This window comes from Polyodon spathula, chromosome 12 (assembly GCF_017654505.1).
Source record: "Polyodon spathula isolate WHYD16114869_AA chromosome 12, ASM1765450v1, whole genome shotgun sequence".
In the NCBI taxonomy this organism is placed as follows: Eukaryota; Metazoa; Chordata; class Actinopteri; order Acipenseriformes; family Polyodontidae; genus Polyodon; species Polyodon spathula.
In genome coordinates, this window is record NC_054545.1 from 38,612,155 (window position 1) to 38,635,783 (window position 23,629).

The 23,629-nt window shown below is 42.0% G+C and overlaps 2 protein-coding genes across 2 annotated transcripts; one reads left to right on the forward strand and one right to left on the reverse strand.

The window, feature by feature from the left end:
* Positions 1-213: 213 nt before the first annotated feature.
* LOC121323994 lies at positions 214-9,942 on the forward strand. Its single transcript, XM_041265358.1, has 4 exons — positions 214-245; positions 737-1,342; positions 1,780-1,915; positions 9,208-9,942. The coding sequence occupies exons 2-4, from the start codon at positions 750-752 to the stop codon at positions 9,328-9,330; spliced, it is 852 nt and encodes a 283-aa protein (XP_041121292.1). The 5' UTR covers positions 214-245; positions 737-749; the 3' UTR covers positions 9,331-9,942.
* A 2,254-nt stretch (positions 9,943-12,196) lies between these two features.
* Positions 12,197-22,148, reverse strand: LOC121325049 (glial fibrillary acidic protein-like). The gene is made up of 9 exons (XM_041267356.1): positions 21,593-22,148; positions 17,875-17,935; positions 17,353-17,448; positions 16,544-16,705; positions 15,972-16,097; positions 15,088-15,308; positions 14,780-14,823; positions 14,375-14,460; positions 12,197-13,589 (listed from the first exon to the last, which is right to left on the reverse strand). Exons 1-9 carry the CDS (start codon positions 22,099-22,101, stop codon positions 13,548-13,550), a joined length of 1,347 nt encoding a protein of 448 aa, XP_041123290.1. The 5' UTR covers positions 22,102-22,148; the 3' UTR covers positions 12,197-13,547.
* Positions 22,149-23,629: the final 1,481 nt, after the last annotated feature.

The following is a 23,629-nucleotide window of genomic DNA, read 5'->3' on the forward strand; positions in this document are numbered from 1 at the left end:
ATAAAGCCATTGTTCACGGATATCATCATTCTTAGAAGATCATTGGCTACATTGGTCAGAATCTGCGCAGAATAATTACTGTAAACACCGCCCACAGTGCAAACGTCCCCGAAACAGACAAGGCCGAATAGGAATATAAGCACCAACCCTCATTAAATGACGTCGATGTTTTTACGCAGTACGTAAAACAGGCAACCCGGAAGAGATTGAGAAGCAGGGCAGGCAAGCATTGTGTTGGAAGACTGGTAAGCACATGTGAAACACGTTTTTTTTTAGAACTTTATCAAATGTAGAATAATACGGGATTTTTTTTTTTTTGCATTAATTTAAGACTTATCGGTAGGATCTGTAATGTGCAAATAATATCGACTCTGGCGTGCAGTTACATATTTTTGTTTCTATTTTTCATATAGGATTACATGTGTATCATTGAATAAAGCGTAATGTTATGTATCATGGATGGTTTTAAAATTATGTGTCGGTTATTGTAATATGACCTGATTTGACATGTACTTGAGTACTTGTGTTGCTGAGTTTAAAAGCATTTTTGTTTATTTTTTTTCACAGAGCAATAGCAGTTACTACGAACTACCATGTACACAACAAACAATAATGCTAATTTGATTCAAGCAATTAAATGATTAATTATGCAACGTGACGTACTTAATTATGCGTCAGTATGGCACTGTGTATTATTTATTTATTTAATTTTATTCATTTTAATTTTTTTTTTCAGATATTGATACAGTATGGAACAGCAACCAGAACCAACCAATGACTCTTTGACAGTTGATAGTATTTTGGAAAACACTGCTGTGATAGAACAAGATAATTGTAACTCCTTAGCTACTAAAACGTTTTCTGTTCAGACATCAGACTCTGGTATGGAAACGCTGCAACTTACTACAGTTATCAATAATGAAGTTGATGCTGAAATCTATGGGTGTAGTGAACATCAGCCAGGTATTGAAGATTTCACAGGTGAGAAAGAAGGAAATGGAAATTTGCTGCCAAAAGGCCCAGAGAAGTTTAGTGACACAGATGTAACGTTTCAAAAACCAGAAGCAAATATTTGTGACTTAAAAACTGATTTGACAAGACAAGCTATTGAGCAGAAGTCCAATGAGGAAGAGATGGAGGTTTCAGTGGCTGCCCACATCCAGTCCTTTAATTTAATGAACTTGCAGATTCTTGATGGAACACAGGAAGCAGCAGGCTTGCTTGTTGAGAAAGATGGAACCCTTCCTCAGGTTCATGTGACTGTGAAGAGTGAAATTCAGGAGAGGGGTGTTATCGAAGGCAGTGACAAAAACACTTCATCTAAAGACTCTTCATCAGAAAGGTTTTTATGCATATTTAAACTTATGGTCGATAGGAACAGTATTTTGTGACAATGTACTGTTGCTGTTTTACAACTCATTCTTCAGTTAAGAGAATTGGGATGTGCTGACAGACTTGGTTCTACAGAGGTGGGAGATTCTGCTGGCATCTCATTTTTAAATTTTACTGACTTGACGTTTTTTATCCTATATTTCCATTAGAGTAAATTATTGTTAATTCTAATTTGGACAAAAAAAACACCCCCAGAAAACTGTTAATTTACAGGAGAGCCCCTTATGGAAGTTGTAGTGTAATAGCTGTTTTTTTTCATTTAGTCACAAACACACCACATCAGATGTCTTGTGCAAAATCCTTGGAGGTAAATGTAGAGCAACTGCATGCTAAATTAAGTTGGATGATATTACTGTAATTGCCTGATCTATTTTTTATTTTATTTAGTGATTCTGATTCTTCCTCCTCCACATCACCCTGTCTTGTGCTTTCTGAAGCAGATGATGATGATGATGACTTTATAGGGCCTGGAAAAGGGAGGAAACCACAGCCTTTAAAAACTAAAGATGAAATTCTACCAGAGGTATGTGTACTGCTCTTTATACTACTATAGACTATGGAATAAAATGGCAATCTGACATGATGTTGGAATAAGTCTGCACATACTAACAGGACAGCATATTTATTTAATGGCTAATAAATGATCATTATTGAGAGGCATTTGTTTTTTATTTAGCTGAAACTGCTCTGGTTAGCAGCTTGTCTTGTAATATTTAGTAGAGCTTTTCTGTTATTGTTTGTTTTTCAGTCTTATTCACACTTCATCAAATTGAGTATTTTGGGCAAGTTGGACTTCCTCAAAGGCAGAGGTGAACTTGTTTAAAAGAAAAACAATATAGTAATGTTTCAAACTAAAACTAGGAGGTGGATGTAGTCTAGCTTTTTTGCACAGCGATAGGAGGGACCATAGTTTACATTTGTAATTATTAATAGGCCTTCTAAATGTTCTCTACCAAATCAACCTCCTTACAGGATTATGATTAAAGCATTAGGAGGAAAAGCCCTTTATTCTTTAGGAGTTTGTTTATACAGAGAGTACTGAATGATCGTTTGTGATACTGTTTGTGTTCGCTGCAGGAGGATGTCCCTTGTAAGGACATCCTCCTAAGACGAATAAAAACTGTATACCATGAACTATCATTTAATATGCTGTTTATACCAGAAATATATCCCATGCTAGATATACCCACACTTGTTATATAAGACAATGTTATAGTCTATTTTTGGAATGGAATAAGCATCCCAGTAACCAATTTATTATTGCAGCTGCAATATAATTCCAGATTTAATCTGCATCTAACGTACATGTGTCAGAAATGTATTTTGATATTTTGATTCATATTAACAACAACAGTTTTAATATAGTAACATAAATTTGTTGTGACAAGACTTACCTGATTGATTGTGACAGCCATCAGTAGGGATAACCATGTCTTCATACTTAGTCTGGGTGTTCATATGTCAAGGGCTGTTTGTTGAAAGGTACTGCCGCTGGTACTAGCAGGCATACTGTACACAAATGCACTTTAAAGACCAGTTTTGCACAGGACTAAAAATCACCACATAAATTGGTGGTTTTGGAATTTGTACAGACGTCTGAAATTTTAGCCCTGTGCAAACTGTCCATTTCTTTTTATCTCAAGTAATTTTTTCAGAGGTCCTCCTGATTTTTTTTACAGTACATCGGGACAGTCTGTAAAATTTTAAACTCAAGTGTCCTGTGTCTTTACTCCCGTGCGAGTCGACCATGTCAGTGTATGTTAGAATTGATCTATCGTTTCTGGGGTATTCGCCTTATAGCAATAACAGCCTTCACAATAAACCTTTGGTTCCGGATTCGGCCCGAATACCTTCTTTTTGAGCAGGGTTCGGATTCGGCCGAATAGTTAGGATTCGGGGAACTGAATCCTATATCTGCCCAGACGCACAAAATACGTCCCTCCAATGTGTGCAGTTCTTTAAATAAGACACAAATCTGGTATTGAACGTAACTGTTATATTTAATAACAAGAACACGTTTGAACTCTGTCACAGCTCTCAACTCCCTATATTACTGGTGGCACACGCACTGAACACGCCACTCAGATGCTGAATGCAAACATACCCCCGTATGCAACAGCGCATCGCATCACACTTTTCAGGGAGTAAAGTTATGCAGTAAACCTGCAATAATATAGTAACAGGAAACTGTTGTAGACTTTTGTGCTTTGCTGCTTTGTCTATTGAACGTGTTGTAGAGATCATACTGAGATTATTAAAATAAAAAAAAAAAAATCGGTGCACAGAAATATATAGTTTTTATAACTTTACAACTGTCAGATGTGCAAGATGCTTTACTAAATTAAATTATGGTATTGTAATCTGCCAGTACAAGTTGAACTATTTGGGAACTGCTGTGTTTTATTAAATTTTTTTTTAATTTTAGTAGCCTATTTTGATATGTGTTAAACACATGGTGGGTTTTATTTTGCAGGGAGATTTACGGTAACTTTTTCCTCATAGCTCTGACTAGGTGTCACGGGTTTTAACGACATTAAATAAAATAGAGGGTTAGACAAAGATGCAGCTCTCCTTTCTTCTAAAGGTAAAGTAAATTGTTCTGTATTTAATTTTCTGTTGGGGGGTGGGGGGGGGGTGGGGACTAGTGGTAAATTGTGTACGATTCAAACTGAAATCGTATTCAAAATTGTAGATTGTGTGCGTTCCTTGTAAGTAGCTGCCAGTCTGTTTTTCCATCGACAGTTTCCTTCAATTTTCTTTAGTTTTTGTAGATTCAGTGTTCGGTATTCTGACAGATCTTTTGAGATGGATTCGGTATTCGACTGAATCCCCAAAACTTGGATTTGGTGCATCCCTAATTACTATAATATTAAAATTTGTACGATCTGTCCTGAGGTTCTCCAACTCAGTACAACGTTTCAATTGTGCATAACCAAATTGGAGACGGGGGGAAAAAAATACACGTAAAGCTACCCCATTATGCTGTTTCTGAAAATGTGGCTTTTGCCACTATTTATTGTGAATAAACTACAATGGCAGGAAGAAACTACAATGGCAGGCATAAAGAAAAAAAAAAGTGATGTCTACTTTTCTGCGTGAAATGCACACACAAACTATGTGTAACTAACTACTTTGTGATAGGCAAAGTAAGGCCTTCACAACCTATTCTGGAATATTGCAGTTTTACATACAATAATTATATGATATAACAGCATTGCAAGTCTTTATACCATTGTTAGGTTTAGCAGATAATTGAGCAGCATGTGTTTGCAAAAGGAAAGCGAAAGTAATTTTTGGATATAACTTCAATATGTTAGTAATGTACAGTGTCATGACAAAGTATTTGCCACCTGTCTGACTTTCTGCATTTTTGTACATTTTTCACATTGAATTTGGTCAGATCTTTTTGTGGGTTGTAGTAGTATACAGAGGGAGTCTGAGAGAAAAAAATGACACCAAAATTTGGTGCTTCTTTCATTTGTTTGGTGTGCAAGGTAATCAAACATGCAATCAGCAGGTGTGAAAAAGTTTTTGCCACTCTGGTTAACTCAACCCAATTAAAGGGACCCCAATTAGGGTCAGCTGTTTGAATACTTTGGTTAACAATCGGGCCTGATTTTTTGGCCAGCCCTGCCCAATATAAATCTGACCTAACTTTGGCCCTTCCCATCAGAGTAAAGTTGTCAGCACACTAGTTCTAGAGGCACATCATGCCACGATCAAAAGAAATTCCTGAAGATCTCCAGATAAAAGTTGTTGATGCCTATCAGTCTGGAAAGGGTTAAAGTCATTTCTAAGGTTCTTGGGCTCCATCAAACCAGTCACAGCCATATTGTCCAAATGGAGAAAGTTTGGGACAGTAGTGAATCTTCCCAGGAATGGCCATCCTACCAAAATCTCGCCAAGAGCAAGGCGTAAAATTGTCCAGGAAGTCACAAAGAACCTTAGAACAACGTCAAGGTATCTGTAGGCCTCTCTCGCCTCGGCTAAGGTCAGTGTTCATGACTCCACCATCAGAAAGACACTGGGTAAAAATGGGATTCATGGCAGAGTAGCAAGGCGGAAACCACTGCTCACTAAGAAGAACATGAATGCTCGTCTCAGGTTTGCCAAAAAGCACCTGGATGGTCCTCAAGAATTCTGGAACAGTATTCTATGGACAGATGAGTCAAAAGTGGAACTTTTTGGCCAGCACAGGCTCTGTTTTGTTTGGTGAAAACCAAACACTGCACATTCCACATTAAGAACCTTGTACCAACGGTCAAGCATGGTGGTGGTAGTGTCATGATTTTGGGATGCTTTACTGCATCAGGACCTGGACGACTTGCCATTATATGACTTGCCATCAAACCATGAATTTTGCTCTTTCAGATAATTCTACAGGAGAATATCAGGCCATCCATCCGTGAGCTGCAGCTGAAGCACAACTGGGTCATGCAGCAAGACAATTATTCGAAACACACAAGCAAGTCTACATCATTTTTAGGAAAATTAGCACTCTGGGGTCACCAACAACATTTAATTTGAGAAACACGATTTTAGACACACATTTTAGTTCTGATGCTGTTCCCAGCTAGAGTAATGGATTTTAGCATTTATTTATTTGTTTTTGTGGTGTAATTAAAATTGACAAATACATATTACCCTGTGGCTCCTTCCAGCTGAGGCTGTTAACATCATCAGACACCTAGGGCCAAAAATCATTATGCAGACATGCAGTTCTGAAAGGGAAATAAATGTTCTCTGAACAGGCTGATTCTCATTTTGACAGTCTCTATACATAAATAAGGTTTCTTTTTTTGTGTGTGTATTATTTTATATTTTTAATTACATCTTAATGGTTGTGTGTTTTCAGTCAAGTATTGTGTGATTATTGACTGAAGTCCAGCCTGCCAGAGCTGTTTAAATGCTAGAAGCTGGGGATGCACAAAGATGTGTAACTGGTCAATTCGGAGTGACCACTTCTGTTCTTTCCAGATTGTGGACACAGTTATCAAACCACCAGTTTGTACACGGAGTGTCCTGAACAAAGTTGTGAGGTGTCAACCACACCAAGCAGTGGCCCATATCTACCCAACAGGCCACTGAGGAATAGGCAGTCCACTCTGCATATGCTCATTATCCACTTCAGGACCCATACGCGACCAGACTGAGAAACAGATTGTATGAGTTCGTTTAAAGTCGATACGACCAGGTATGGCTCCACAATTGCCTCACGACACCAAAGATGCATCTTATGCCTTGATCACCAGAAATGGCAGCTCAGTCAGGCATCTGTTTTGTTCACTGATGAATCAAATGCTCAATGCAACATTGTTGAAAATGACCATTTTGGAGGTGATTCACTTATGGATGGTTGCTGGTTCAATTGGCCCTCTGGTTGGTGTGATGCAAGTTAATGCCTGTTGTCATAGTGCCAGGATTGTCATAATTAACTTGAGAAAGAAACTAAAGAAGTTATGAACTGGCTGGCAAGAAGTCTGGGTCTTAATCCTGTAGAACATCTTTGGTACGTTCTAGGGCATTGTATTTGTCAGCATTTAACCCTCCATGTGACATCAGTGTTTAAGTGAAGAACGGGACATGATTCCTCAAGACGTTGCTCGTCGTCTGAGAAGAAGCATGCCCTGTTGTGGAGATTGCTTTAATGCCGAGACATTCATTTGGTTTATTTTAAGAAAAAATTTACTCAGGCAAAACTTCAGCCAATTGTTAATGCATTTGGTGTTAACACACAACGTTATGAAGAACGAATGACAAATCAAACCCAGTATGCAATGGCATGTACTGTATGTAGTCTGTTATAAATTAGTGTATTAATGTAAAGCTGGCATTTTTCTATTTTTAAATGGTACTTTTATTATTTTCATAAATGTTAAGCTTGTTTTAAAAAATAAACTGAACAACAGATGTAATTTAACCTGTGTTTGTGTTTAAATATACTAATCCAGTTGAATTTAACTATACATCAGTACAGTATATCTTTCAGATAGTTGACAAAATACTATTGGTTGTCACCCACTTATGACATTTTACTTTGAAAAGAGATATAGATTCAGGTTTTATAACCCTGGACAAAGAGCTTGTTGCAAAGGTTAAAATGACAGATACAGTTAAAGTCAATCAGTTTATCAAAGCATCTTATCTGTTCTGCCTGAAAAGCCCTGCTGTTCATTTATATTTAGTATTTTCACAGTTTAAAGTAGGCAGCTATTGGATGTCATTCAAACTGTCTCTTCTAGATTTTAATATCATTTTAAAAATATCCTAGAACATTTAAGTTCTGGCAGAGCTGTAGGTTGGTAGTGTCGGTTTCTTGTAGCTTAAGACTGGAATAATGGAGTCAAAGGAAAAGTTTGTAGTGTTTAAAAAAAGCATAACAGGATTTCTGAGTGAAAATATTCTAGCATTACTTATTTCTGCTTGTATGATTTTAGTCATAACTAGGGCGTTGAGTTGTGCTTGGTTTAAACCGATTTCCCCCCCGAATGCTTTTTTGCTATGAGTTTTTTTGGATAGGTATCTACTAGCTTTGCTAAGTAGGATGGTAACATATTTGCCCATTTTTCTTCAACCTGAAAAAAGAAACGAGGACCAGGGGTCACAAATGGAGATTAGAGAAAGGGGCGTTCAGAACAGAAAATAGGAGGCACTTTTTTACACAGAGAATTGTGAGGGTCTGAAACCAACTCCCCAGTAATGTTGTTGAAGCTGATACCCTGGGATTCTTCAGGAAGCTGTTTGATGAGATTCTGGGATCAATAAGGTACTAACAACCAAATGAGCAAGATGGGCCAAATGGTTTGTAACCTTTCTTATGTTCTTATGAGAAAATTGCTCAGTTCTGACAAGGATCATCGATGCACTGCCATCTTCGAGTCTCGCCATACATTTGATTGGATTCAAGTCAGGACTTTGATTGGGCCACTCAAGAACATTAATTCTCTTCTTGTTCAACCACTCCAGTGTGGCTTTGGCTTTGTGCTTCGGGTCATTGTCCTGCTGAAATGTGAATTTCCTCCCCAGTTTCAGAGTCTTGGCTGACTCAAACAGGTTTTCCTCAAGGATTCGACTGTACTTTGCACCATCCATTCTCCCCTCTATCCTGACAAGCTTCCCAGTCCCTGCTGAAGAGAAGCATCACATAACACGATTCTGCCACCACCCTGCTTGACAGTTGGGATGGTGTTGACTGGGTGATGTGCAGTGTTGGGCTTGCGCCAGAAGTAGCGCTTGGAATTTAGACCGGAAAGTTCAGTTTTTGTCTCGTCTGACCACAAAGCCTTTTTCCATACGTCTGCAGTATTGTCTACATGCTTTTTCGCAAACTTAAGATGAGGCTTTCTGAGTAATTGCTTCTTTCTTGCCACCCGTCCATACACTCCTCAATAAAATGTTATGGTCATACCATCCTTTTAGAACTGCGTAACCGTGTAGTAAAAGGCTGCACCCAACATTAACTAACTTTTTGTTTTAAAAAAAAAAAGAGAAAAAAAAAAAAAAAAAAAAAAAAAAAAAAAAAAAAAAAAAAGTTTGTGCTGCAATTTACTATATAGTTACTCTGTTATGAAAGAATGGCATGACTGTATTGGGGAGGCAACTTATTTAAAATTTTACAGTAGGCTCTTATGACACAGCATATTATTAAGTTAGGATTTGAAAATTGTTATCATTAATAGTATTACTTGTTCTTACAATTCATGTTTAATATAGAAATAATGTCATTTAAAAGTTTCTTTGGATGTTCAACTGAAATACTCCAACTGTATTAGCTGTGCTACGACGTGGCTAACGTTGCTTTTACTTCATATGCAGGAACTCCCCAGTGTTGAAGACGAGACAATTATTCTGCCTGAAGATGTTGAAATAAAGCCAATTGGATTTGTGTCAAGTATAATTGAACAATTAGGTATGTACATTTTATTCATGTCCCTGTAGATACCCTGTATCTCAGAAATCATTTGGTACAAATGTTGTGGTATTTCTCTGGTGATGCTGAATTTATTGCTTAAGTTGTATGGTATGTTTAAACAACAAAACACATAAAATTTACTGTTTCAAATTCTGTGTACCATGTACTGTGTTATCACGTTGTCTTATATATTTTTATCTGACACTGAATTTTGTAAATGAGAGATTATATAATTGAGCAAGACAAAAAAGACTTTACAGTGAAGCTAAATAAATAAAACAAAAAAGCATAAAGGAATAAATTAAGCGGACGTTAATTATTTATGTTAATGCAACATTTATAAGCTTTTAGATATCGGAGAATTGTAGTTGAAGTTTGCGGTTTCCTCATAAAATTCAGTTCATTAAGTAAAGGTTATAGCTCATCTGATGCATGTTCATTTATTCTGCTCCATTCAGGTGATTGCAATAATACAATAATATAATGCATGGGAACTACGCTAAGTAATCTGTCATTAGATGTATGGCTGGTTTCATTGACCTGGAATAGCAGTAATATCAGATTATCTTACCACCGGTAACATTGGGTTAGTACTAATTGGTGTCAGTGAAACCAGCCGCAGCAATTCTATTGCATAGCAGTTTTCACTTTAAATCAAAACAATACTATCATATATATATATATATATATATATATATATATATATATATATATATATATATATTATATATATATATATATATATATATATAATATTGTGATTAGGGTCCTACCAAATTCATGGTACATTTTCATAAATTTTACGGTTGTAACATTTTAAAAAGCTTAAATTTCACTGTTTCAGCTACTTAAATCTTAAATTTCACGGTGCTGTAACAAATTATGAACATGTCAAAGTAGAAACGCTAAAAGAAAATAGTTAATTGCATTTCTGTAAAAAAAAAAAAAAAAAAAAAAAATCTGTTTTTTACATTGTATCAACATACAGTAACGTAACTCAAATTATTCTGAAATGCTATTTTTCTTCATTCCCTGTCTCTGCAGTGTAAATACCTGTCCATATTAAGACACAGCTCTCTTTGCATCCAGAGTTTGTTGGAATTGACAGACAGCTCAGAGCTAGTGATGGGTCTGTAGCAGGACAGTATATCCAGTCCTGTTAATGAGGAGCTTTCTGTTTTAAATTTGAAGCAAGATTACAATCTCATCGCAAACATGTAATGTAATATATATAACTGGATTGGATTTTACCATAGGGTAACAGTACACAAAAGACCAGATTTCACGGTCCGTATCACGTTTTTCTTGACCGTGTACTTAAGTACAAGTATTTTCTGTTCTGAATGGCCCTTTATCTAAACTCCATTTGTGACCTCTGGTCCTTGTTTCTTTTTTCAGGTCGAAAAAGTCCCTTGGGTCGACATTGTCAATACCTTTTAGAATTTTGAATGCTTGAATTAGGTCACCGCATAGTCTTCTTTGTTCAAGACTGAATAGATTCAATTCTTTTAGCCTGTCTGCATATGACATGCCTTTTAAACCTGGAATAATTCTGGTTGCTCTTCTTTGCACTCTTTCTAGAGCAGCAATATCCTTTTTTGTAGCGAGGTGACCAGAACTGAACACAATATTCTAGATGAGGTCTTACTAATGCATTGTACAGTTTTAACATAACTTCCCTTGATTTAAATTCAACAATTTTCACTATATATCCAAGCACCTTGTTGGCCTTTTTTATAGCTTCCTCACGTTGTCTAGATGAACAAGACTAGCGAACAAGTTTTTTTCAATTTCATCATTTCGCTATTAGGCTCAGCTCTAACAAACAGTTCTAGCTTGGACAGATTGGAAATACTGATCAGACCCCTGTATTTTTCGACATGCTAACAATACCACAGTTCACAAAAAGGGAGAAAAACTGATGTGAGTAATCATGACTTGAAATGAGCACATAACTGTAATACTGTGTGACAGCACACTGCTGCAATCTGCCTTCATATGCGTAACTGAGGTTGTATCTTTGTAAATGCATCATTTATTTGATGTTTTATTTTTTCTTCAAATTGAGAGTGGGAAATTTGGTCTTTCTTGAATTCGAAGGAATATGGTGCTCATTTTTGTAAATTAAAAGATACAAAGTTTCAACTTCTGTCTTCAGAATACATGGATACAATGAAGTTTACTGCACTGTATCTAGGTAGACAGATCACTTATTGTTTCTTCCTGACGGTAAATGAAAAGCCCTGATAACAGTCGTTGCAAATCTGGCTGATAATGAGCTAGGTGAGGGCATGTTCTTTGTGGCTTTGCCCTTATAACGTGAGTAACTACGGCAAAGGAGTCGGCCATCGTTCATGAGTCTGCCCTGAGTGGAGTGCAGCATTAGTGCTAGTAATAGTGAAGAAATGTAGCTGTTGGTTGAAAGGTCATGCACGTCTATTTTCTCTTACCACGTGGTATGAGTAGTTCAATGAAAGCTATGTTTGGATTTGGAATGAAATCTCCCCAGTAGACACAATTTTTGTGGTTTGTTATCTGAATTAAGATTACATTAAATTAGTTTTGTCTCAAAGTCAAATACATTTCAACTTTGTTATTTTTTGTAGTTTATTATTACCGGATTCTAGTGGTGCAATCAATCAATGCATCAATTACTGATTATCTGTCCTAAATATCCTGAGCTTCAATTACATATTGGTGAATCAATGCATCAAATTAGAACCCAGTTTGAAGCCTGTTGCTGGTTTGCTTTAAAATCTTGAGTGCACTTCATTTAGTGCCATTACGATACATAAAAAACCCAAAACACGTACACACCAAAGCACATAATGAAATCAGGGCTGTCGCTCGGTTCCAATTTTTATCAGTTTATTTATGAGCATTTGTTGATTTGGAGTGAGGGGTGAGATGCAGTGAGTCCTCAAATAGGGGTTGGTTCACTGTAGTGGTGGCGAGGTAGAGGGCTTGTGTAAGGTGGGGTTTTATAAAAAAGCCTCTTCTCTTCAGATTAGACTGGGGTTTTTAGAACAGCTTTGTTTTCTATCCTGGGTTGTTTCTGGGGCTACAATCGAGACAGTAAACAAAACCAAACCAGGACTGGTAAGAGCGAGTGTCAAAGTGCTTGTCTATCAAACACTGTCCTAGATTTCTCTGTGCCTAAAGTGGAATGAGTCTCTGTTAGAGAGTGCCCAGGGGCTGCAAACTGAACCTCAGGAAATATCAGCCCTCTTTTCTAATTTGAATCCCTTCTTTCCCGAACCCTGGAAATATCAACCCTCCTTTTCTAATTTGAATCCCTTCTTCCCTGAACCCTGGAATACTGCGCTCTCTTTTTCTCGCCCTCTCTCTTTCTCTCTTTCACTCCCTCTCTCCCTTAGCTCAACATACACCAAGACCATAAAACATCCCCAATTGCTTTCTGTCACGGTATCCACAAAACAAACAAATTGCATAACGTGAGTAGCAAGAGCTTCCAGGGAGAGTGCAGACTGCGTGCAGGAAGAGGGGGCTGGGGACAGCGGGGCTGGGGACACGGGACTGGGGACAGCGGGGCTGGGGACACGGGACTGGGGACAGCGGGGCTGGGAACAGCGGGGCTGGGGACACGGGACTGGGGACAGTGGGGCTGGGGACACACACGTGCATACAGACTCACAGACACACACACACATAAATACACACACACACACACGTTCATCCTTTACAGACACTCGCAGACAGACAGACAGCCATTATGAGACACTGGTACATGCTTGCAGACAGACAGACAGACAGACACTGTGAGACACTGGCACACACTCGCAGGCAGACAGACAGACACTATGAGACACTGACACACACTCACAGGCAGACAGACACTGTGAGACACTGGCACACACTCACAGGCAGACAGACAGACACTATGAGACACTGGTACACACTCGCAGACAGACAGACAGACACTATGAGGCCCTGGCACACACTCGCAGGCAGACAGACAGACAATATGAGACACTGACACACACTCGCAGACAGACAGACATACACTATGAGGCCCTGGCACACACTCGCAGGCAGACAGACAGACAATATGAGACACTGACACACACTCGCAGACAGACAGACAGACAGACACACACTCGCAGACAGACGGCACATAGAGGCATACTGAGGTCAGTGCTGGTCACGGCAGTCTAGTCTACAGTGGGGGGAGAAGCTAAGCTTGCTATAGAGCCACTCTCTGCATCAGGCTCAGGGGAGACCCTCAGGCCAGGTCCTTACGCTCCGCCGTTGACTCCTTGATTATCTGAAACACAGACAGACACACAATCAGATCCTTTCCTATTTACAGTGCTCTGAACTACACTGTTTCTGTTGCATTTCAATACCAGTCTATGACTGAGGCACCTTGAACAGACATACAGTGACACTCAGTGACACTCATTAATTCAGGTCTCACTGTGTCCTTCCCAGAGCTCACAAAACAGCCAGCAGAGGAATGGTCATAGAACAGCTACACAAGGGAATTAGAATGACCAGGAATCTCTGGTAGCACTTTACATTGTGTCTCTAATTCTATAGGATACCTAGAATTTATATGTAAGACACAGTCTTCTTCAAAAATATTATGCGGGGACTATCCCTGCTTTCAGCAGGGCAATGATCACTAAACAGCTTCCATTCACCCAGCTGTGTGGCTTGGGATGTCAGACCATTGATTTCACTGCAGACTCATCCAGGGAGAAGAGCTCACAAACCAATAATAACATCAGAAATCCTGTCATCCTCTGTCATTTCCGGATTCATTTAGGCATCAAAATTGACTGCTTTTTACAAGAAGAATTTGTTAGCAAAGTGCCATGGTTTTGTGGGAGCCCAGACAGAGGAAGCAGGGCTCAGATGAAGCAGAACTGCTGCTTCCAGGTTAGTCAGTGTGCCTGCGCTGCTCTCTGCTGGCGCAACTGGGAACTGTGACATCACCACCCAAAATAACATTTCCACTCAAAGAAAACAAAATGCTTAGGATGTTTTTGTTGCACATTTTTTTTCTTTGGGTGCAGGCCTCTGCGACTGGACCCCCAGCTCACGTACCTCCCCATCTCTCATCTCCACGGTTTTAACCAGAACAGTCCTCTTCACGTGAGACTCAGGAGACAGTTTGGTGTCCAGGCTTGTTTCTGAGATAGAACAGAGAGGAGCTTTAGAACCGAGTCCTCCCCTTTCAACATTCAGTACAGAAGCTAAAGGACTTTATTTTAACACTTGAATATTCTGTAAAAAGAAATCGCATTTCACAAAATAATGATTATTAAATCTCTAGGATTTTAATACAGTGGAAATGTGTAAATGGCTTTATTAAATATAACTACATTAGTGTTGCCTCTGGTGAATAATATTAGTGTCCAGTCACCATACAGGAAACTGCATCATGCCTGGTGTGTGGCTGCCTTGAGGCTTAAACATTCCAGTGAGTTCAAATATAGGACCACAACTGACCTCGGAGCTGAAGGTTTGAGAAGCTTTGAACAGGAACAGTGATTCTGTGAGGTAAAGTGAAAGACAAAAATTATTCTTGAATCAGCAATGGAACTATCACCCCTCCACACTTCCCCTTTCCCTCCTCTATTTACTGCCTCTGCCCCTAACCCTTATCCCATCTCATTGCTTCCTGCCCCTATCCCTTACCCCCTCTCATTGCTTCCTCCCCCTCCTCACTGTCCTACCCCTCCTCACGGCCTCTCCTCCTCACTACCTCTACCTCACCTCCCCTCCCCTCCTCACTGCCCCTCTCCTCCCTTCCTCACCTGCTTTCTTCTCCCTCCAGCAGCTTCCTGTAGGTGGCAATCTCGATATCAAGGGCCAGCTTGACGTTCAGCAGGTCCTGGTATTCCTGCAGGTGCCTCGCCATCTCCTCCTTCAGGCTGTTGATGTCGTCCTCCAGCCGTGCCACAGACTCCTGAGAATTCGCAGACTCAATAGCAAACTGCTCCTCCATCTCACGCATTTGCCTCTCCAGAGACTCGTTCTGTCAGAAACATAAAGTCAGGGCACTGATCTACTAGAGCTGAGATCTACGGGAGCTGGATCTAAGAGCTGGGATCTACAAAAGCTGGGATCTACAGGAGCTGGGATCTATTGGAGCTGAGATCTATGGGAGCTGGGATCTACTGGAGCTGGGATCTACGTGGGCTGGGATCTACTGGAGCTGAGATCTACTGAAGCAGGATCTACTGTAACAGTGATATACTGGTGCTGAGATTTGCTGGAGCCGAGATCTACTAGAGCTTAGATCTAGTGGAGCTGAATCTAAGAGCTGAGATCTATTAGAATAATGAGATATTAAAAAGGGAATATAAATATCAGGAAAAGGTACATGATATAAATGATCCCTTTAAGATGTTTTCATCTGATAGATTTTGAGCAAGTCCTGATCAGGACTGATATACCATAACTGAGAGCTGTCAATCATGTCAGACTTGTCAGGCCCTCCTCCAGATTCCAGATAACAATAGTTACCATAAACCAAACCAGAGCAGTCAGTTCCAGAGAGGGAGAGAGGTATCTGCTGTGCTCAGCACACATTACTCAGCTGGTCTTCCTCGGTTCTCATTGCCTGTGAGATGGCTGTTGCTTTGGCCTGCTCTCTAGCTTGCGGAATAGAAAGGGTGAAAGAGGAAGTGAGACTCACACTTCCTCTAAGTGCCTCCAGGTCGCAGGTCATGACCTGGATCTGGCGCCGGTACTCATTGGCTTCCTGCTTCGCCTGCCGCAGTGCCTCTACGTTTCTATTGGCTGCATCCGTCATGTCTGAAAACTGAAGAGGAGATGAGTTTGGAGATGAGAATGGCAACTAGATACCTAGTACAGCACCAGCAGCGTCTAATAGTGCACAACCTCCTGTATCATCACACTACAGCGGTGCTTCCCAAACTCTTTCATAGGAAGTTCCAATATCAAAGTCAGACGAGCACTGCTACTTTACTGTGTCAAGCCACGCTCATCAAGTATGTTTCTTTAGCAGCTGTATGCAATGGCTTCGGCTTTTAGTAGCTAATTGATTTATTCTAGCATGAGAAATATTTCATAATGGTCTCAGGAGAACCTCTGCACTGCAATAACAAACTAACAGAGAATCCCTCGTTATAAAAGCTCAATGGAGGCAGCATTTAAAAAATAAATAAGTGAGTGGGTTGTGAACGGGGCAAGTATTCTAAGCAAGGCGTGTCTCTGGATGGATGGCTCGGCCCAGTTCTGCCTCACCTTGGACCGGTACCACTCCTCAGTCTCCTGCATGTTGGAGCTGGCCATGGCTTCGTACTGGGTGCGAATGTCCCTCAGCGCTGTGGTCAGGTCTGGTTTGGACATGTCCATGTCCACGTGGACCTGCTGGCTGGACACCTGCTCCAGCATCTCTCGCAGCTCCTGGGGACATGACAGCAACAACACGGCCACAATCATACAAAGAGGCAAAGAATGGACTGGACAAGAGAAACATGAACATTCATCACAACAGCAACAACACAGCCAGTGATCACATAGAAGGCAGAGAATGGACTGGACAAGAGAAACATTCACAACAGCAGCAACACAGCCAGCAATCACAAGGAGAGGCAGAATGGACTGGACAAGAGAAACATGAACATTCACAATAGCAACAACACAGCCAGCGAGCACACAGAGAGGCAGAGAACGGATTGGACAAGAGAAACATTTACAACAGCAACAACACAGTTAGCGATCACACAAAGAAGCAGAAAACGGACTGGACAAGAGAAATATTCACAACAGAAACAACACAGCCAGAGATCACACAGAGAGGCAGAGAATGGACTGGACAAGAGAAACATGAACATTCACAACAGCAACATGTCAATGAACAATCCCACGAGTATAGAATGGTCTTTGCTAATCTTGTCTGCATCGTGTTACCCTCAGTGTTCCTGAGCATAGCAGCGGCCATCACTGAGAACACGTTGCAGGGATCGCTGGACCAGGACATATCAAGGACATTCTTTAAAGTGCTTCAGGTTGAACGCAGTCGGTATTGAGGGGGTGCAGCAGCCTTTTACCTCATCGTGGATTTTCTTGAGGAAGTTGATCTCCTCGTGCAGGGCTTCAATCTTCCTCTCCAGCGCAACACGGTTCAATGCTGCCTCGTCAACATCCTGGACAGACAGGTGACAGACAGACAGAAAGACAGACCGAGATAATGATATGAACACAGCTCCAACTCTCCTTCAATGTGTACCCTTCTATACTGTAACAGAGCCCCCAACTCTCCCTCAATCTGTACCCCTCTATACTGTAACAGAGCCCTTCCTCCCTATCTGCTCAGCCCCAGCATGCTCGTCAACCCTGCTCACTTGTCTGTAGGAATGCAGGTTAGGGTTAGAGTCTGTAGGAGTGCAGGTGCTCACCTGTCTGTAGGAGTGCAGGTTAGGGTGAGAGTCTGTAGGAGTGCAGGTGCTCACCTGTCTGTAGGAGTGCAGGTTAGGGTTAGGGTTAGGCTTAGGGTCTGTAGGAGTGCAGGTGCTCACTTGTCTGTAGGAGTTCAGGTTAGAGTGAGGGTCTGTAGGAGTGCAGGTGCTCACCTGTCTGTATGAGTGCAGGTTATTCTCAGCCTCCAGACGCAGATTAATCTCGTCCTCTAACCTGGTAATGAAGAGCAGGGTGGAATTCAAACGCACTGAAATAACCCCTCCCTTCAGGAGGAGCATCTCGCTGCAGACTGCAGCCCTGCTGCAGCTACCAAAGACAGGGTCAGTTATTTGCAAACAAAGTATTCTTACTATTGCTGTGTTTCACTAAACTATTGTCAGACCTTGGGAAAGTGGCTCCCTTTCATTTTTTATTAAACAGCAACAATTTGCTTTTTGTGAAACCCTTTAATGATGAATACAGATCATTGACACTAGCTTAACACATCAGCTTTTTTTCATTGGGCAGCTTTTGTTTCAATGAACACAGAAAGAGAACAATGTGGTGACCATTTCCCCAGGCACTGGAAACACATTCATTTCTGAAGCAAGGACTCATCATTATTTACAAGTGTCACGAGGCACAAAGATCAGAGCAAATGACAAGATTATAAACTTTTTGCAGCTGTGAATGTGCCCCTGCTCTTCGGCCCAGCACGCCAAACACCAGTTGTCTCTTTTGTTGCTGTTGTTTGCAGGCCCACTGCCACTAAGCCTGACTCAATCAACTCTCGGGAGATAGTCTGTCACCGGCTCCAGTGCAGTATAGCTTGGCACACAATGGCAGACTCTGTGTGGGGATGGCTATAAACTGTAGCAGCGGGATAAACCATCCTCTCTCTTTCTCCTATTGTTTCCCCTAGTCCTTTCAAAGGGAGAGATTTATAGAGTGGGGACATGACCCTGGCAGTATTCATTTATAAAGGGGGGGCGAGGCCCGGCTGTATTAATAGGAGATGGGACCCACCGTGGGACTGACTCTGTGGGAATCAAATTCTGTGAATGTTTGTAGTGAGGTGTGAGGTGTGAGGTGCTGCACAGTGAGGAGTGGTTGCAGTGAGGTGTGAGGTGCTGCACAGTGAGGAGTGGTTGCAGTGAGGTGTGAGGTGCTGCACAGTGAGGAGTGGTTGCAGTGCAGTGAGGTGTGAGGTGCTGCACAGTGAGGAGTGGTTGCAGTGAGGTGTGAGGTGTGAGGTGCTGCACAGTGAGGAGTGGTTGCAGTGAGGTGTGAGGTGCAGTGAGGTGTGAGGTGCTGCACAGTGAGGAGTGGTTGCAGTGAGGTGTGAGGTGCTGCACAGTGAGGAGTGGTTGCAGTGAGGTGTGAGGTGCTGCACAGTGAGGAGTGGTTGCAGTGAGGTGTGAGGTGCTGCACAGTGAGGAGTGGTTGCAGTGAGGTGTGAGGTGTTGCACAGTGAGGAGTGGTTGCAGTGAGGTGTGAGGTGTGAGGTGCTGCACAGTGAGGAGTGGTTGCAGTGAGGTGTGAGGTGTTGCACAGTGAGGAGTGGTTGCAGTGAGGTGTGGTGCTGCACAGTGAGGAGTGGTTGCAGTGAGGTGTGAGGTGCTGCACAGTGAGGAGTGGTTGCAGTGAGGTGTGAGGTGTGAGGTGCAGTGAGGTGTGAGGTGTGAGGTGCACAGTGAGGAGTGGTTGCAGTGAGGTGTGAGGTGCTGCACAGTGAGGAGTGGTTGCAGTGAGGTGTGAGGTGCTGCACAGTGAGGAGTGGTTGCAGTGAGGTGTGAGGTGCTGCACAGTGAGGAGTGGTTGCAGTGAGGTGTGAGGTGCTGCACAGTGAGGAGTGGTTGCAGTGAGGTGTGAGGTGCTGCACAGTGAGGAGTGGCTGCAGTGAGGTGTGAGGTGCTGCATTCCTGAGGAGTGGTTGCAGTGAGGTGTGAGGTGCTACACAGTGAGGAGTGGCTGCAGTGAGGTGTGAGGTGCAGTATGCACAGGTCTGACCCCTTGTTTGAGTGTTGCAGTGAGGTGTGCAGGTGCAGTGTTTCATTCCTCAGCTCTGAGCAGCACCCCTTGTTTGCAGTGTTTCAGTATGCAGCTCTGAGCAGTGTTTGCAGTGTTTCAGTATTCCTCAGCTCTGAGCAGCACCCCTTGTTTGCAGTGTTTCAGTATAGCTGTCTGAGCAGCACCCCCTGTTTGCAGTGTTTCAGTATTCCTCAGCTCTGAGCAGCACCCCCTGTTTGCAGTGTTTCAGTATTCCTCAGCTCTGAGCAGCACCCCTTGTTTGCAGTGTTTCAGTATAGCTCAGGTCTGAGCAGCACCCCTTGTTTGCAGTGTTTCAGTATAGCTTAGGTCTGAGCAGCACCCCCTGTTTGCAGTGTTTCAGTATTCCTCAGCTCTGAGCAGCACCCCTTATTTGCAGTGTTTCAGTATAGCTTAGCTCTGAGCAGCACCCCCTGTTTGCAGTGTTTCAGTATTCCTCAGCTCTGAGCAGCACCCCTTGTTTGCAGTGTTTCAGTATAGCTCAGGTCTGAGCAGCACCCCCTGTTTGCAGTGTTTCAGTATAGCTCAGGTCTGAGCAGCACCCCTTGTTTGCAGTGTTTCAGTATTCCTCAGCTCTGAGCAGCACCCCCTGTTTGCAGTGTTTCAGTATAGCTTAGCTCTGAGCAGCACCCCCTGTTTGCAGTGTTTCAGTATTCCTCAGCTCTGAGCAGCACCCCTTATTTGCAGTGTTTCAGTATAGCTTAGCTCTGAGCAGCACCCCCTGTTTGCAGTGTTTCAGTATAGCTCAGGTCTGAGCAGCACCCCTTGTTTGCAGTGTTTCAGTATTCCTCAGCTCTGAGCAGCACCCCCTGTTTGCAGTGTTTCAGTATAGCTCAGCTCTGAGCAGCACCCCCTGTTTGCAGTGTTTCAGTATAGCTCAGCTCTGAGCAGGTTGACAGGCTCCTCTGCACTAACCTTTTGCTGCAGCTCCACTTATCAAGGCAGGCAGACTGGCAATTCCACCCTCAATGATACCCTGAGGCTGCTGCCACTTCAATAATACCCATAAGAGCCATACTGCCCTATAAACCACAGCTGTCTAACACCAAACACTGCGCTCATTCCAATCACCCTAATCACAGACTAGTAAGGTAAGATGTGAATCCTCATCTTATTTTTGATAAATGTTTCCAGATCCACAACAGTCCAGATATATAAATGTGTTTCACCAGTACTCATTTACAACACAAAACAAATCTTAAAAACTGACAACAAACAATTTCTAAAAAGCACCAAACAATTGTTCTTTTCCGTTTAACAAAAAAACATTTCAACAGTGAGAGAGAAGCGTGAACTGAAGAAACAAACTGAGACATTCCAACACCCTGGGAAGGAGATTCTTTAGTTTGGTAAAATCGCCCAGAGACTGAAAAGACTACAGCTATGGCAAAAGTTTTGCACCACCCTATAGAAATAACTAATTTGGCTTCATAAAGTCGAATGAAACCTGCTGAATAATGTTACGTTAACATACTGCTTTGTAGTTTTCCACATACTTAGTGAGAAACTGGCAAAAATTGAAAAATCTGACATTTCAAAATCTAACATTAAATACTGTACTGCTATTATGGCTTCCAGTAGACTTTTGCAATCTCATTTTGTAGCTTCTTTGATCACATGATGTTAAATAAATGATCTAAATTATGTTCATATATAATTTTTTTATTATTATTATGCCTCAACCCTAAAATTTAGGCAATGCAAAACTTCATCTATCTGTACAGTATATAGACTCCAGCTAAGGGTCTGAGTGTATCAGTGAGCCAGCCAGTCCAGGGTGCGAGCTGTGGAGTGATGGAGGGGAGTGTGAGGGGGAATAAGGACAGGAAACATGCTGCTTACTTCTGCCGCAGGTTGCCCAGGTCCTGGGCCAGGTTGTCCCTCTCGATGTCAGTCCTGGCTTTGGCGGTGCTGAGCTGGTCCACCTGCTTCCTCAGCTCCCGCAGCTCCTGCTGGTAGATGTCTCCCAGCCTGGTGGGCTCCTTGCCCCTGATCTGGTTCAGCTCTGCCACCAGCACCTTGTTCTGCTGCTCCAGAAAGCGCACCTTCTCAATGTAGCTGGCGAAGCGGTCGTTCAGGTCCATCATCTCCACCTTCTCATTGGTGCGGGTCTCCTTGTATTCAGCGTTGAGGGCGTCGGCCAGGGAGAAGTCCACCCGGTCCTGGCTCAGACCCAGCGCAGAGCTCTTCGCCCGCCCCATAGAGACCCGCGGGCTGCTGGAGAACATGATTGACCCATAGCGAGGGGAGCTGCCCAGAGAGTACAGTCCGCTTGACTGTTTCTTCAAGTCCCGGCCAGGAAACATCTTCCTGTAGGACGACACCCTCTGGGTTTCTAGGTTAAGACTCATGGTATTGGCTGGTTAAGGGGCTCTGCTGTGGCTTTGCAAATAAACTCAGCTCTGTGCAGCTCAGTGTTTTATAGTCAGGGGACCACCTCAGTGCAGGGGGGGCAGAAGAAGGGAGGGGCTGTGATCTTAGTGTCTGCCAGTTATCCTGCCACAGCACAGCTTTCAGACAGTGTCATGTGGGCACTATGAAAGTGCAGGGGGGGATGGGGGCAGACTTGACATACTTTTGACTATATATAATATATATATGTGAAATCCATGTCACGACAAAAGTTTGGATATCTGACACTATAGATATGCCTTCATAAAAGTATAAATGAAATATTATATATATAGTCTATACATAATATCTATATATATATATATATATATATATATATATATATATATATATATATGTGTGTGTGTGTGTGTGTGTGTGTGTGTGTGTGTGTGTGTGTGTGTGTGTGTGTGTGTGTGTGTGTGTATCAATACAGCTGTGGACAAAAGTTTTGCTTCAACCTATAGAATTTTGCTTCATAAAGTAGAATTGAAACCTGCTGAATAATGTAACATTAGCAGAATACTGAATTAGACAGTCAAGGGTCCTTGCATAGTGTAGTTCTTGTAGAATGTACTGTCAATGTGGCCAAAATTAACCAAATCCCTGAATCATGAAACAGTTTCATTTTTTAAAAGTTCTCTTTGAGTCAGATTTAATAAACTTTTGCGTCAGTAATTCTACTGCAGTATCCCCCGGTAAAGGTATAGCAATGTGTGGTAAAGCACGGTGAAAGCATTCTACTGTAAGAAATGCAATACTTGTAAATGTTTTTTTTAAATATGTTAATTCACAACAAAGTCCTGGTTTAAAAAAAGTCCCTACAACTTGGCTGAATACTTCTCTTTGTTAAAATATGACTTGACTAAAACATTTGATATCTCGGTGTCTTCGTGCAGAGAGAGATGGGTGTGTGTGTTCATACTCAGAGTCTTCGTGCAGAGAGAGATGGGTGTGTGTGTTCATACTCAGAGTCTTCGTGCAGAGAGAGATGGGTGTGTGTGTTCATACTCAGAGTCTTCGTGCAGAGAGAGATGGGTGTGTGTGTTCATACTCAGAGTCTTCGTGCAGAGAGAGATGGGTGTGTGTGTTCATACTCAGAGTCTTCGTGCAGAGAGAGATGGGTGTGTGTGTTCATACTCAGAGTCTTCGTGCAGAGAGAGATGGGTGTGTGTGTTCATACTCAGAGTCTTCGTGCAGAGAGAGATGGGTGTGTGTGTTCATACTCAGAGTCTTCACGCAGAGAGAGATGGGTGTGTGTGTTCATACTCAGAGTCTTCGTGCAGAGAGAGATGGGTGTGTGTGTTCATACTCAGAGTCTTCGTGCAGAGAGAGATGGGTGTGTGTGTTCATACTCAGAGTCTTCGTGCAGAGAGAGATGGGTGTGTGTGTTCATACTCAGAGTCTTCACGCAGAGAGAGATGGGTGTGTGTGTTCATACTCAGAGTCTTCACGCAGAGAGAGATGGGTGTGTGTGTTCATACTCAG